The 14,496-nt window shown below is 36.3% G+C and overlaps 1 protein-coding gene across 1 annotated transcript in view; it reads left to right on the top strand.

Annotated features, from left to right (window-relative positions):
• Positions 1 to 14,496, top strand: part of b3glcta (beta 3-glucosyltransferase a) — a 64,809-nt gene that overhangs the window by 38,374 nt on the left and 11,939 nt on the right. The window contains exons 4-9 of the mRNA XM_039671114.2: positions 79 to 188; positions 6,766 to 6,842; positions 8,098 to 8,209; positions 9,507 to 9,643; positions 9,964 to 10,027; positions 10,361 to 10,492. Coding sequence (XP_039527048.2) covers positions 79 to 188; positions 6,766 to 6,842; positions 8,098 to 8,209; positions 9,507 to 9,643; positions 9,964 to 10,027; positions 10,361 to 10,492 — 632 coding nt within the window. The remainder of the gene's footprint in view (positions 1 to 78; positions 189 to 6,765; positions 6,843 to 8,097; positions 8,210 to 9,506; positions 9,644 to 9,963; positions 10,028 to 10,360; positions 10,493 to 14,496) is intronic.

Genomic DNA, 14,496 nt, shown 5'->3' with positions numbered 1-14,496 from the left:
TAATGGGAAATATGGTATGCCTTGCAGGAACCAAATTAACGGGATGACATTGTGAGAGTTTTTTTCTGTTTGTTGTAGACTTGAAAGAAGTGGTGTTTGTCATCCAGAGCCAGAGGAACTCTTTCCATGTGCAGCAGGCAGAGAAACTAAGAAAAGGCCTTCTTCAGCAGACACAAGCTCTTCAAGAGGTATTGATATTTATTTTTTTCATTCATATTTTCACTTCTGTTTTTCATGACCATTTGACCTCATGCCTGGCATGTGTTCCCAAAATTTACTCTCATCAGTTCAACCCAAAGATAAATTATTTGTGCAATTATGCTCCAATTTTGTCCATGACTTTCTGGACAATTACACCCATCTGTTATGAAACGTTTGCTAAGCCACATTTGCAATACCTGTCAAAAGTTTGAACACACCTACTTATTCTTCATATATACTGAAAATTCTCATTTTAGGAAAGGCAGAAAGGCAAGAACAGATTTCAGACAAGTGACATTTTCACTAAGTGAAGTAGTGGGATTCACATTTTAAATGTTAAAAGCTTTATTTCAATGAGAGAAACTGTTGGGTTCATCCTCAACATTCCACCCTTGTGACACTTGATACTGTGTTCTATTTATTTCTCAGAATAGTGACCATCCTTTGAGACTGAAAATGGAATGCAATCTATTTTCTTCCTCCCCTCACATCCTCACCTGATAGTTTACTGCTTTTGTAGACAAATGCTTTCTGACTGCCTGTTCTGAAAATCTGGAGTGCCAAACCACAATAACCTCCGAGCTCTGCACCAGTTCACTAAGCTGTCACCCTCCGATCCAATCAAAACCAGATTAATAGACCGCTCTTATCCTGCACTATATCCCTTCTGCTTCCTTTCTTTCATTCCCAGGCTCTTCTTTTTGCAGAAACTCTGCAAAAATGTAAAGGATCTAAAGCACAGTACAATGGATGTTCGGCAGTGTGTTGTATATTCTTTCATCTTTCTCATCTCATATCAGATTAGATGCTTTTTAGCAACACTGTGTGAACACAAATGAAGTGGGAAAAATGCAGTGCAAACTCTGGACCTCCCGGCAGAGCGGGATGACGAAGGTTCTCCTGGGAAATCTGGTCATCGATGTCCCAGATGATGGGGCTGATGATCACGGCTGTTCTGGTAGCGAATCTTTGGTTGAAGCATGATGACAACGAGAGAGCATCCGATTTGCAATTCTTGCTTCCAGGTCGTTATGACACGGTAAAATCAAAGCAGGTAAAGATTGCGATGATCGGTTATAACCTCAAATTGGTGAAATTGCACAGTGGTGGTGTGAAACTCACGTTTCTCCAGTTTTAGGTACAGTTTATGAGCTCTCAGTTTCTCCAAAACTAGAGTGACATGGTGCGGATGCTCAGCAAGAGATGAGAATATCGTTGATATAGAGAACCATGAATCTGTTGAGATAGTCTCGGAAAACCTTGTTCATGTAACCCTTGAAGACAGCTGGGGCGTTGGACAGTCCGAAGGGCATGACTCGATACTCATAGTGACCAGAGGGCGTGACGAATGCTGTTTTCCATTCATCAGCTCATCATGTACACACTGCATAAATCGAACTTGGAAAAGATGCAGGCTCCACGCAGCTGCTCCAATGCTGCTGGGACCAGTGGAAGGGGATAACTAAACTTCAGATGACGATAATCAATGCACTGTCTTTTAAAGTAATGGACACTTTTTGCATTTCTGGGTTTCTCAGAAGCGGAAGTTGTGATTATTGGATGAACTTATAGCAATAAATTAGAGAAACCGTGAAATATATTTGTTTTGTTAAAACGCGTCATCACAGTCTGTGAAGAGGGTCCATAGACTAAAGGAGAGCTTCTATAGATGAGACTGGATAACATCACAGATATATGGAACTTCATTGTTCCTCAAGGAAGGTACAGCCTCGTACCTTCAAACCTTTGTAGGAAAATAGAGCTTGCTACTTTATGCATTGCCGCCACAAGATGTCAGCACTTGTCTGAGACATGAGAGGCTTGATTTCTGATGCTTAATCCTTGTTTCAGTAGAGCAATTTGTTTCTCTTTAGTTGGACTCATGAGGCCTAACATCCATTCGTCACAGAGAAATACTCATGCAACATGCTCAACATGGATGTGCACATCAATTCTTACCCTCTCCATTGGTCTGTGAACCCTGACAGCGTATTGTTAGTGTAAATTAGACTTCAGATTTATCACTCTTGCCCTGTGTTACAATGCTCACATTAACACCCTAGTGTGCAACCAGCAATAATTGTGATGTTATAAAAGCTGTAGGATGTTTGTTCCACCTCTGGGGGTGCTGCAGCAGCAGAACAGTGGGGGCTTTTACAGCAGAGAACAAATTCAATAAGACCATCAGTTTGTTAGTTCTTCGTTTCTAAAACCCTGAGAGGACACAGAACAAAAGTCTGCAAACTAAATGGCAGCAAATGACATGACCTGGACAATGGTTGAATACAATTAATAATACAATTGAATACAAAGGATTTTGTTGACTTCTACTTTTACTTGACATATTAAAAAGAAAATAGATACTTTTGTCCCAAGACGTTTGTCCTGACCCTTTCGTAACATTTGCAGCTGCAAAGTGTAAAAAATAACAAAATTGATAGTTCTTATTATGCAGTTCGGAAATGAATCTTTTGATCAATTCGGTTAGTTTAAATTTGTCAAACTAGTTCATAAGGTGTGAGAAATTTGACGTCTTTGACGATTGTGCCTCCTTATTTCGAATGTCCTGCATCTTGTGTTTTTAAGAGCAAACTCGTTGTCTGAACAAATGTATTCCTCTTACTGCAGTTTTATATCTAAAAAGATTGCTTGATTTTGTTGTATTGTGGATCACAGTGCATTTGTAGTAAGACTCTCTCATTTCATTATTCAGTTCTTGAGTTAAAGGGACAGTTTACGCCAAGATTCCGTTAACTCACCCTCATGTATGCATTTATATCATTTATTCATTCATTTTTTTTCTTGTCGTTTTAAGTTTAAAATGGTCAACGGTGTGCATGGGGCACATGCAACTCCAAATCCAACACGACTCCGACTCCAACCCTTTCCCAAGCCACATCTCAACTGAGATTCAACCTCGTGATAACTGTCTGCTCTGGATTAAGTTATACGATTAAGTTATGCGGTAGACCACAACACCAACTAAGTCAACAACGTTTTTGAGCGGTATCTTATTTGAACATAAAAGTTAAGCTAACATTAGAAAACGTTGACGTTAGCTTCTAGCTGTGCTGTACATCATGTCACTTAGCTTCATTAACGTATCTGTAAATAACCGAGATAACAAATGTTAACAATGTTGTGCTGAATGATTCATGTAAATACTGTAGCAAACCAATTGGTGATGGCAACGATATGCGGGGTTATCACGTTTACACTGTGACCTGTACATTTTTGCCTGGAGCTGAAGCTTTTCATTGACTGACCTTCTCAACAATAAAATTATTAATATAATCCAATGCATTGTCCAATGCCTCCAATGCAACCCTCCAGTTAAGGCCCTTTAGGTGTCTTTGAGATGATATATAATCATTCTGTCTCCAAAAATCAGCAATTGCCTCCTGTGAAATGTCTCTTACCGTGACACCTGTCATAGCGCCCATGCGCGAATGTTGACTGTTTGTCCGAGTGAGTGGAGGGGTCATAGGTCAATTGCAAATGACTTGGAAAAGACTTGATAATTCATTACAGACAGTGGGGAGATTGTAATTAGTTTCATCCATTAGCTTAATTTTGCCCTAATTAATTACACTGATACACAGACCAGCACTCTTTAGCAGAACATTATAATATAATATGTTTGTCCCTTTCTCTATGGTAATCAGGCTGAATGTGCAGAGAACATTAGATAAATTAACCTGACCTCACAACTAAAATGTATCCTCATAATAAATAAGTATTAGTTTGACCTGACTTGCAGCTTTTTAAAATATTGTTTGAATGCTTCCTGCTGGCTTGTATTCTATGACATTAAGTACCCAAATCACACAAAAACAAAATGGGTATATTGACCATTATCTGCTTTGATTTATTTTTTGTTGCTGGACAAAATTATGATGATCATGACAATCTTATTTATTGTATGTAATGTAATAATGTAAGTGTTTTTTTTTTTTTGTAACTATCAGTCAAGTTCTTAGACCAAGCTTAGATGGACGATAAATGAAACAATTTGGTAAGACTTGCCATTTTCTCTCAAGGCAATATTCCACCCAAAGCCTGACATTAAAGTATGTTTAGATTAAAAGACATTTTCCACAAACAAAATGGCACCCTGTGAGTATAGCGCAAAGGTTTATTATTTGAATTTTTTGGTGATAGAATTTCTTTACCAATGAGTTAACTTTCAAATTGCATTGTTTCTTTTTGCTTTTGTCTTTTCATATGACATATAGGACAGACAGATCAGAGACTTTTAAGAATCGAGTGGTAATTTCTCACCTTCCTGGTCTCTGGGTGCCACGTGATTGAGCCAAGGCAATCATATCTGTGGTAACATAAGGTAGCAAGGTCACACCGACCCCCACATCTTTAGTCACAGCGTGATCACAAACCCCTTTTTTCTGGTCACATCCTAATGAGCTGTATCAAGACACAATGGGTGTCTCAAAGTTCGCAGTCATTCGTATCTTTCTTTGGAGATAAGAGTAACATTTTGTTAGCACATTTGTGAATGTATTAAGGGGTACTGAACATAAGCACTCTCTTATCTGATTCATTGTCACTCCTATTCAAATCACAATGTGAATTGACTTAGGGAAAAAATGTTAGTGCTGATGGGATGTTGAAAACCTTTTTTGTACTGCATATAACACTTTTATAGCTCAATGTTATGATTCTCTACAGGCTGATGGCGTAATTGTCCAATTTCATCATTTTCTACAATTTATTCCAATTATTAGACCTGTACAGAAAGTGTGTGACTGCAATCTGATTAAAAATAATATAATGCTCTGTGTTCATTTATGCAATCTTATAAGTTAAGGCCCTTTAGGTGACTTACTAAAATTCAAAAGTTTGGTTGTAATATGAGTGAGATAAGTGTGGCTAATGTGAAGTGAGCGAGCAATTTTAAGTAGCACATCTCCTTTGTTTCGTTTTTTTAGCATATTAACTGATATGGGAGTCGTGAAACGAAACTACAAAAGTTTAGTCTCTTAAGAGCCATTTAAACTTATGAACTGTGTGAAGTCTATCATCTAGTCGTCTATCATCATTCTAATTTAATGAGAATAGTAATGTCCAACGCGCTATGCTGTTCAAAAGTTTGGGGTGAGTAGTTTTTGTTTTAAAGAATTTTAATATTTTTATTCAACAAGCACAAGATGTAAAATAAATCTCTGATGTGCCCAGACTGTGTATGTGAAGTTTTAGCTCTAAATACCCCACATATATTTTTATATAGCACGTTGTCACTTTTTTAGGGTTATCAAAAAGGCACCGTTTTGTGTCTGGCCCTTTAAATGCAAATGAGCTGCAGCTGGGCTGAGCTTCAAGAGCTCCTCTATGTGTGTGTGTGTGTGTGTGTTAGCAGCTCCGATTACCTGACACAGACATGCTTAAATGTCAGAAACTGTTCTGCCTTTTTTGTTTAAACCGGACTCGGAGAAAAAGATGGAGATACTAAGAGGAGACAACATGTAGAATCCAACTGGACATTTCTGAATGGTTAGTTGATGAATTTATGTTAATAATGTGGAGTTAACTATCTTCAATTAAGATATCCTGTCATGTAATCTATAAATCGCTCATATAAGAACTGTTGTGAGATGCAAAGTTTGAAAGTTTGAAGGTCAAAGTTTGAGCTGACTCACAAATGTGCTTAACTACATCTCTTCCTCTTCTCAACATGGACTGTGTGTTCCTGGGGTGCGGGGTTTATGGAAATTTGAGGGTTAGTGATGTCACTAACCCGTGAGGAAGCCGGGAGGTGTAGTTCCTGCCAGCCGTTTGTTGTGGTCCTTAAAAACGATTTCTTTAAAAGCAAATATCTCCCTTTGCTTTGAACTTTGAGCGTTGTAACTTTGATAATGTTGTTTATGCTCAAACAGCAACGTTACATACTAACTAAAGTTAGAAAAGTGAAATCGTAATCAGACACCCCTTTAAATGATTAAAAGTGATCAAAATTATTAAAAGTGAAAGTAAATTAATATTAATAACAATAATGTTAAATTATTTATATTTCAAATACATGTTGTTCTTTTTAACTTTCTATTCATCAAAGAATGAAAGTGTTTTCACAAAAACATTAATCAGCACAATATTAATCAGCACAACTCTTTTCAACATTGATAATAATAAGAAATGTTTCTTGAGCAGCAAATCAGCATTTTAGAATGATTTCTGAAGGATCATGTGACCCTTAAGACTAATAAGTAATAATGCTGAAAATTCACAAGAATAAATTTTAAAAATATATGTTATTTAAATAATATTTCACAATATTACTGTTTTATGTCTTTTTTTTACCAAATAAATGCAGCCCTGGTGAGGATGAAATTTTTTTTTTTCTATAACATTGAGGTGTGTGTCTTAAACTTCTCTTAAATCACTCTTCTGTTCTCTCTTTGAAGTCCAGACATGATTTTGCTGGCTGTTGTCCTGAAAGTAAACTGCTGTCTCAAATCAGATAAACTCACTTGATCGCTGGCAGTTCTCATGGTTTCCTCCCATTTTCTCTTCGTATGGCAGTAGCTGTAATAGAGTGTTTGTCTCTTTCAGAGTCCCCCTGTCATCCTGCTCCTGCACACACTGTCAGACAATGAGGGAGACTGGAGCATTCTCCCACTTCTGCCTTAGTAAGTGCTGAAAATACTAGACATTACAGACATTCAACATGGTGAAATCTCAATCTCAGTGTTAAAGGTTGAATTAGGTTATTCCTAGGGTTAATTCAATTGTAGTACTGATTGAATATCTATAATTTTTCTATAAGCTTTAACTATTGATGTTATAAATGTAAAAATAATAGTTATAATTAGCAGTAGTAGTAATAATACTGGTAGTATTGTTAGAATTAAAATAAAATATTAATTGTTATAATATAAATATTTCATAAGGAGTTACATTTTACAATCACTTTTGCCAGTTACTTTATGTATTTTTACCCGTCAAAATAAAATGGTTTCAAAAGCCACAGCAGAATCAACTCCAGAATCAACTGGCAACACACACTGGTTGTCCTTGAATTAATCGGTACATTGAATGAATCAGTTGAGTAAAAGATTCAGTGACTCACTTACAAGAACAGTCACTGGGCTGCATCTGAAATCGCATATTTGAGTAGGCAAAAGTAATTAACTCAAGTATTGACGTTTAGAGTGCTAAAAAGTATCTTCTATATAGTTTTAATGTGTGTGTGTGTGTGTGTGTGTGTGTGTGTGTGTGTGTGTGTGTGTGTGTGTGTTTTAACGGAATTCGTTGTTTTGGGAAGAAGGATGGGGAACCGGCGAACATTTAAGTTGAACAAATAAATAAACAAATACAAAATTAAATTATAAGCCGACAGCCCCTTGCGGACGACTGCTGGCTACACAAAACAGAAACAAAGCACAACATAAAATCAGGCCTGTTCCTCTCTCCATCTTCACTGTCGTCGCTTCTCCTTTATGCTTCCGCTCCTCTGTGAGAGAGCGGCGCGGGACTTTTCACTTTACAGTCCTGACGGAAGTAGGTGGTCATCTGGGGACTTTACCCTACTCTTTGAGTAATGTGAATTTGGACAAACTTATTTTTTCATATACTGTTTTTCGCCTGTTGTATATTAGGGATGTATGTGATTTCAGATGCAGCCTCTTCTTTTATTCCTGACTGAATCAGAACAAATTGTTTGAGTGAATGAATCAGGGTTTTTGAACGAATTTGTTGAACGATTCAGTGACTCATTTATAAGACACATGTCGCTACCTACCGTTGTAACACAATGTTGCTTGCAGAAACAATTCAAAATTCTCCACCACTAATGCACAGACTTATAATGAATGTTTGTGTTTTCTGTTTATAATAACTGGTTTCTATTAAACTTTTGCTCATGCAGAATATTTTTCCCCTTAGCTTGTCATCACAGTTTGGGAAGAACTCTTCTTGGATCATGTTTCTGGAGGAGGACACCAGAGTGAAACTCCATAAACTTAATAAAGTCCTCAAAAAATTTGACCGCAGAAAAGTAAGAACTTTTCATAATGTCACATTTAGCACTGTGTAATTGATGTACTTACAGTCCCTATATTCCATCCTGCTGTTCAATGAGGATTTTTTTTAGATTAGATTAGATTAGATTAGAAAACTTTTTTAATCCATGTAAGGGGAAAATCATTCCTGTAGATATTCATGCTCATCATGAATTTAAAGAATTAGTTCTCCCAAAAATTTACTTTCTGTAATTAATTACCCTCATGTCATTTCAAATCAGTAAGACCTTCATTCCGGAACAAAAATTATATTTTTGATGAAATCAAAAGTGGTTGCGGTAATACTTTTTGTGAGGAAAAAAAAAAAATCCCAAAATAACGACTTTATTCAACAATTTCTTCTCTTTGGTGTCAGTAACTGATGCTGTTTAAATAAATGACCAATATATTTTGAATTGGCACATCTACAGTATTTCTATTATGATATGAAACTTTAATGCTTTTTATACTTTTTAGATAACATTAATTGTTTTGAATGCCTTGCTCAAGAGTATAATCACTTAATACTAAAAGCTGACTTACATTGATCTTGTCATAGAAAAATTAAAAGATTTATTATGTATGCATATGCATTTGAAAGACTCTCCAAGGCACTACTTTATCAATGTTAAAATCCTTTTAACTGAAATCACATTAAATCACAAAATACGTCATACCCCAGAAGTCATATTCATGTAATTGTGGCTTGTTATTCTGAAAAAATACTATAAATAGACTACCAAGCAAAAACTCCACTACTTATAATTCAATGAATTAATCTTTTTCACCTGACATATGCCACCTGCCATTTTCCACTGTATATGTTATACTCGCACATATACATTTTGACCATTTCTCTCTTACAGTTTTTTACAATTTTCATATTAATGAAATTTGACAGCAGAAGCCATTTACAGCTGCCATAGTAAACAAGTGACTTGGTTTCCACTTCATTCAAATCAGTTCACCGGACCCTTTTCAAAACAACACCATAATGTAAACTACATTATGATGAGTCGCTTGTACAGTGCAACATGACATTCAACATGAAAATACGAGGAAGAACTTATCTCGGAATAAATTTGTTACATGAGTTTGCTTTTGTCATTATCATTATTTAACCTATGGCAAAATGTACAGTGCAGGATTGACTGTGAAAACAGAAGCAAAGTTAGTTAAAAACACGTTTGAGACTGTAATGCGCAGTGTCATATGAACTGGTGGCAGCTGTTAAGGTGTGATTTAGCCTGAGATGACAATCACGGTGTCATTAATCTCCACTTTTGCCCTCAGGAGTGGTTTCTTGGCAAGGCACTCCATGATGAAGAGTCCACCATCATCCACCATTATGCCTTTTCTGAGAACCCATTGGCTTTCGAGTACCCAGACTTCTCTGCAGGATGGGCGCTTAGTATCCCTCTTGTCAACAGGTTTGAATGCTTCCCTCAGCTGAACTGACTAACTAACTGTCACAAAGCAGATCCAGGGATCAAGTCTTCCAGTATGATCTTTTTTTTTTATAGATTTGGTTTAAGTTAAATTCTAAAAATGATTCCATTTTATTATTTATGCTATTTTTCTGAAAGAGATTTCAAATCTGGATTATTTACATTGTTATAGTGATTATATCTTAGATTATACTATGGTATCTTCATATTAGCATTTTGCCATTAGAAATGTTATGTTTGAGAAGGTTTTTTGTGTAATTTCCCTTGTAGTTCACTAATTTTACAGTGATTTCACGTTTTAGGTTGACAAGCAAAATGGAAGATGAGCCTTTAAAATCAGACTTCACCATAGATCTAAAACATGAGGTAAGAATGTTGAAGGTGTATATTTTGAGATGACTATGGGCTCACTTGATTTTATTATTTTAAATTTTGTATAATTTTAGATTACATTAAAGTGTCCATTAAGAAAAACAGTGCGTTAAAACAGTGGAAAACCATCATTCTAGAAACAAAACGAACACTGCAACAATATTACTGTTATACCTGCACTATCGTTCAAAGTTTCTTATGCTGACCAAGGCTGCATTTTTCAAAATCAAAATTAGTTTGATTTATTATTATTACTTGCTCTAAAGCAATACGAATTAGTTTGTATTTAAAAGTGATGCATTTCATTCCATTATTACTCTCCTACAGGTGGCGCTGTACATTTGGGAGGATGGAAAGGGACCTCGACTAACAGGTGTTCCAGAACTTTGCACACTGTCAGAGGAAAATCCAAGAGCACAAAACTGTGCCACCATTGTCAAAAGCCATTCACCACAGTGTGTAGGTAACCTCCACATCGAGTGCTCGACACACTTGTCACACGCACCTCATCAGTATGTGGAGAAGGCTGACTGGGGTGAAAGTGCTAACCTTCTGTCACGATTTGTGTTGAGACTGGACACTGCTTTACAGTTGGGAGAACAATTATTTGATACAGGTTTTCCCACTTACAAAGCATGTAGAAGTCTGTCATTTTTATCATAGGTACTCTTCAACTGTGAGTGGTGGAATCTAAAACAAACATCCAGATAATCACGTTGTATTATTTTTAAATAACTGCAGCACACGCAAGGTCCCCCTGCTCAAGCCAGCGCATGTCCAGTCCTGTCTGAAGTTTCCCAATGACCATCTGGATGCTTCAGAGGAGGAAAAGGAGAAGGTCATGTGGTCTGATAAGATAAAAAGAGAGATTTTTGGTCTAAACTCCACTCGTCGTGTTTGGAGGAAAAAGAAGGATGAGTACAACCACAAGAACACCATCCCAACTTTGAAGCATGGAGGTGGAAACATCATTCTTTGGGGATGCTTTTCTGCCAAGGGGACAGGACAACTGCTCCATGTATTGCGAGATCTTGGCCAACAACCTCCTTCCTTCAGTAAGAGCATTGAAGATGGGTTAAGGCTGGGTCTTCCAGCATGACAACAACCTGAAACACTCAGCCAGGGTAACTAAGGAGTGGCTCTGTAAGAAGCATTTCATGGTCCTGGAGTGGCCTAGGTCTCCAGACCTGAACCCAATAGAAAATCTATGGAGGGAGCAGAAAGTCTGTATTGCCCAGTGACAGCCCTGAAACCTGAAGGATCTGAAGAGGGTCTGTAAGGAGGAGTGGGCCAAGAACTACAGGAAACGTTTGAACTCTGTAACTGCAAACAAAGGTTTCTGTACCAAACATTAGGGTCTGCTTTTCTGTATCACATACTATGATACATTTACTGACTTCTACATGCCTTGTAAGTGGGAAAACCTGTTAAATCAGCAGTGTATCAAATACTTGTTCTCCCCCCTGTTAGTGATTCATTTGGTTTGTCCTGGATATAGGTTTTGGATAAAACCGTTTGCTAAATGGGTAAATGAAATGGAGTTTCAGTCAGTGTCAGGGTTTGGTTTGTGTACCTTTAGATTATTTTTCTAGTTTATCTCTTCAAAACGGGAAAACAAAGAAATCGTTCATTTATATGACCCTAAATAAACAAAATAATACACAATAAAACCAAAATGGATAAACCACTTGAATATTCTATCTCTACATTCTCTTTCCACTGATAGGTCAACCAAAGATCAAACCGTGCCATCATCAGTTTTTGCGCTACAGAAATCAATCGTAACATTAGTTTTGGCTGTTCACGTTAGTCAAGCTCGCATCAGCTGATCCATGTCTACCTATAGGAATACGACGTCTATCAGTAGTCATACAGTATATAAGCTCTTTCAGTATTATCAGCAGCTATGCCGTTTCACATCATGTCATTTACCCTCCATCCCCAGCTCATCCTCTTGTCAGTTAGGATTTGGCATGATTTCCCTTTGAATCAGAATAATTTCTCAAATTATGTTGTACATTGAAACATTGACATTAATGATATCTGCAATACATTTCATGTTGGTTCTGTTCTGTTTACTCCAAAGAGGATTATTGATGCTCTAGTTCTTGCCCAGAACAGAACCATACTGTCAATCCAATCAATCATCTTTGACAATAGTGATCCTGACAGAATAATAGTCATCCGCTCTTCAGCTGTACAGATTCTTAAAGCTACACTGTGTAACTCTCTTAGTTTATTCTTAGCTAAAAACACTTAGTTCTTTCAAAAATATATGTGCTCATTAATGTATATTGACTTCGTTCAAGTAATAAAATATTCTCGTGAGTGTATAATATGCCATTGAAAATACATACGGGAAAGGGGTTCTACTGTCGGTCGCCATGTTGCACCTCCATCTTGAAAGTACATTAGCCAAAGAGGGACATACCCATTAATTCAAGCTTCGCCTTTCGCGTTTACGTTTGTGTTAACACTCATGGACGAGGTCAAACTGGAAGCCATGTTAATCTTGGACTACATTGGCCACCGTAGGAGTTAAAACGAAATCGGAATTGAGAGGAACAGAAACTAATATTCACTGGATGGTCATATACCTTTTCACTGCTAGATGGGGGTAAAAATCACACAGTGTAGCTTTAAAGCATTTATTGCAACATTTCACCTCTTTCTCATCAAACAACCAGATTAATGACTTGGCACAAACCGTACTGGGGCAGAGCCTAGACAAAGCTTTCTTCTGGGTAAACATAAATTCACCTATGCGTGCTGTGAAATATTAGTTTATCTCATAAATATTCATTTACTTCACATCTGCACCCATAATTATACCTAGAAGGTAATGCAGGATATTTGTCAAACTGCTGACCAAATTAAAATCTGTGTGGCAACGCTGTACAGTGTGGAGCAAATCCATTTAGGCTATGTTGATGAGAAGTGCAGACCAATATAGATTCAAATACTCTTTGAAATAAAACTTTGAACAAAGTCAGAGATGAAGAGTGTTTTATATTTATTACCATGCACTGTCAAATATTTGCCCCCTCAAACTGATTTAAGATATAATTAAGGTATAATAATTCAGACTGAACTTCTGGGTTTGATCCCAACCAAATATTAAAAATCCATTTATTGTAATCTATTGCTGGTTATTTCATCCTGTTTCAGACTAAAGACAGTGACCATGTGTTCACTGCATAATTGTTACGCTTCAAACTTTATGCAAATGACTATGAATTTGTGAGGTTGGGCTGTTTGTGTCACCATCAAGTGCATTAAAGCATCTGTGAACCATTATGAACCATTAAAATCTCATTGATTTTAAGTACCACTTTTTTATATTACATAATTCACAAGCTGCTGTGCTTGAGGCTATTTTACCTCCTTATTTCCATTTTTTGTAACTTTCTTTTTGAGATACAGACAATTGTGAATGTTACACTGCGTGTGTGCGGGTTCACATGCGTAAATATTTGAAATAACCATGCCTATTTTCAGCATGATATCAACAGACATCTTAACTGCAGATTATTCTAAAATGTGCGAACTTTATCGGGTTGTTTATCAGCTCATCTCCTGCCCCGATACATTTTCAACATCCGTAATCTTCTGGTGTTTATTCACAGCTTGCTCAGATCAAAGCAATATCTCCCTGAATCAGCGCTGAGCGCTCTTATCTCAGAGCTATGATTTTCAGGCCTTTGCATGTTCTCCTCGGATTTAGACCCAAAAACTTAATCAGAAATACACGAAAAAACACACATTAATAAAATACAAAAATAAGTTGGACTGCTGTGTCTGTTGAAAGTGTGAAAAGTTTGGTTTGGAAGGGTAGATGTTTTTTGTTGCCTTTATTCCAGTCTGAGGATTTTTAAGCATGTATAGAAATAACAAGAAGTATACAGTTCAAGTAAATAGACTTGGCCAGTAACTTCAAATCACATTGTAAGATGATACTCTGATGATTTGAATGGTTTGTAAACACCTGTTGTGATTCAAGGTGGCAAATTAAGCATTACGCATATGTTAGGGTGAGCAGTAAACAAATTACAGTGACCTGAGCTGTTGTCACAAATACAAGGAATAAGCAGCAAAATAATGTCCTAGTTTACAAAAAATAAAAATTATACAATTTTTTTTATTATAATATATATATATATATATATATATATATATATATATATATATATATATATATATATAATTAAAATATAATATATATATATATTTTTTCTGGAATAAAAATATATACTATAAACTTTTATGGCCTGTACGGAATAATTCATCCATTAAATTGAGACATTATAGTTTTATTTATTTGCTTACTTGCAAAGATTTCCTATGTTTATATATAGATAGATAGATAGATAGATAGATATATAGATAGATAGATAGATAGATAGATAGATAGATAGATAGATAGATAGATAGATAGATAGATAGATAGATAGATAGATAGATAG

This window comes from Pimephales promelas, chromosome 16, assembly GCF_988280905.1.
Source record: "Pimephales promelas chromosome 16, fPimPro1.hap1.1, whole genome shotgun sequence".
Lineage (NCBI taxonomy): Eukaryota > Metazoa > Chordata > Actinopteri > Cypriniformes > Leuciscidae > Pimephales > Pimephales promelas.
This window is presented reverse-complemented; position numbering and strand designations above follow the sequence as displayed.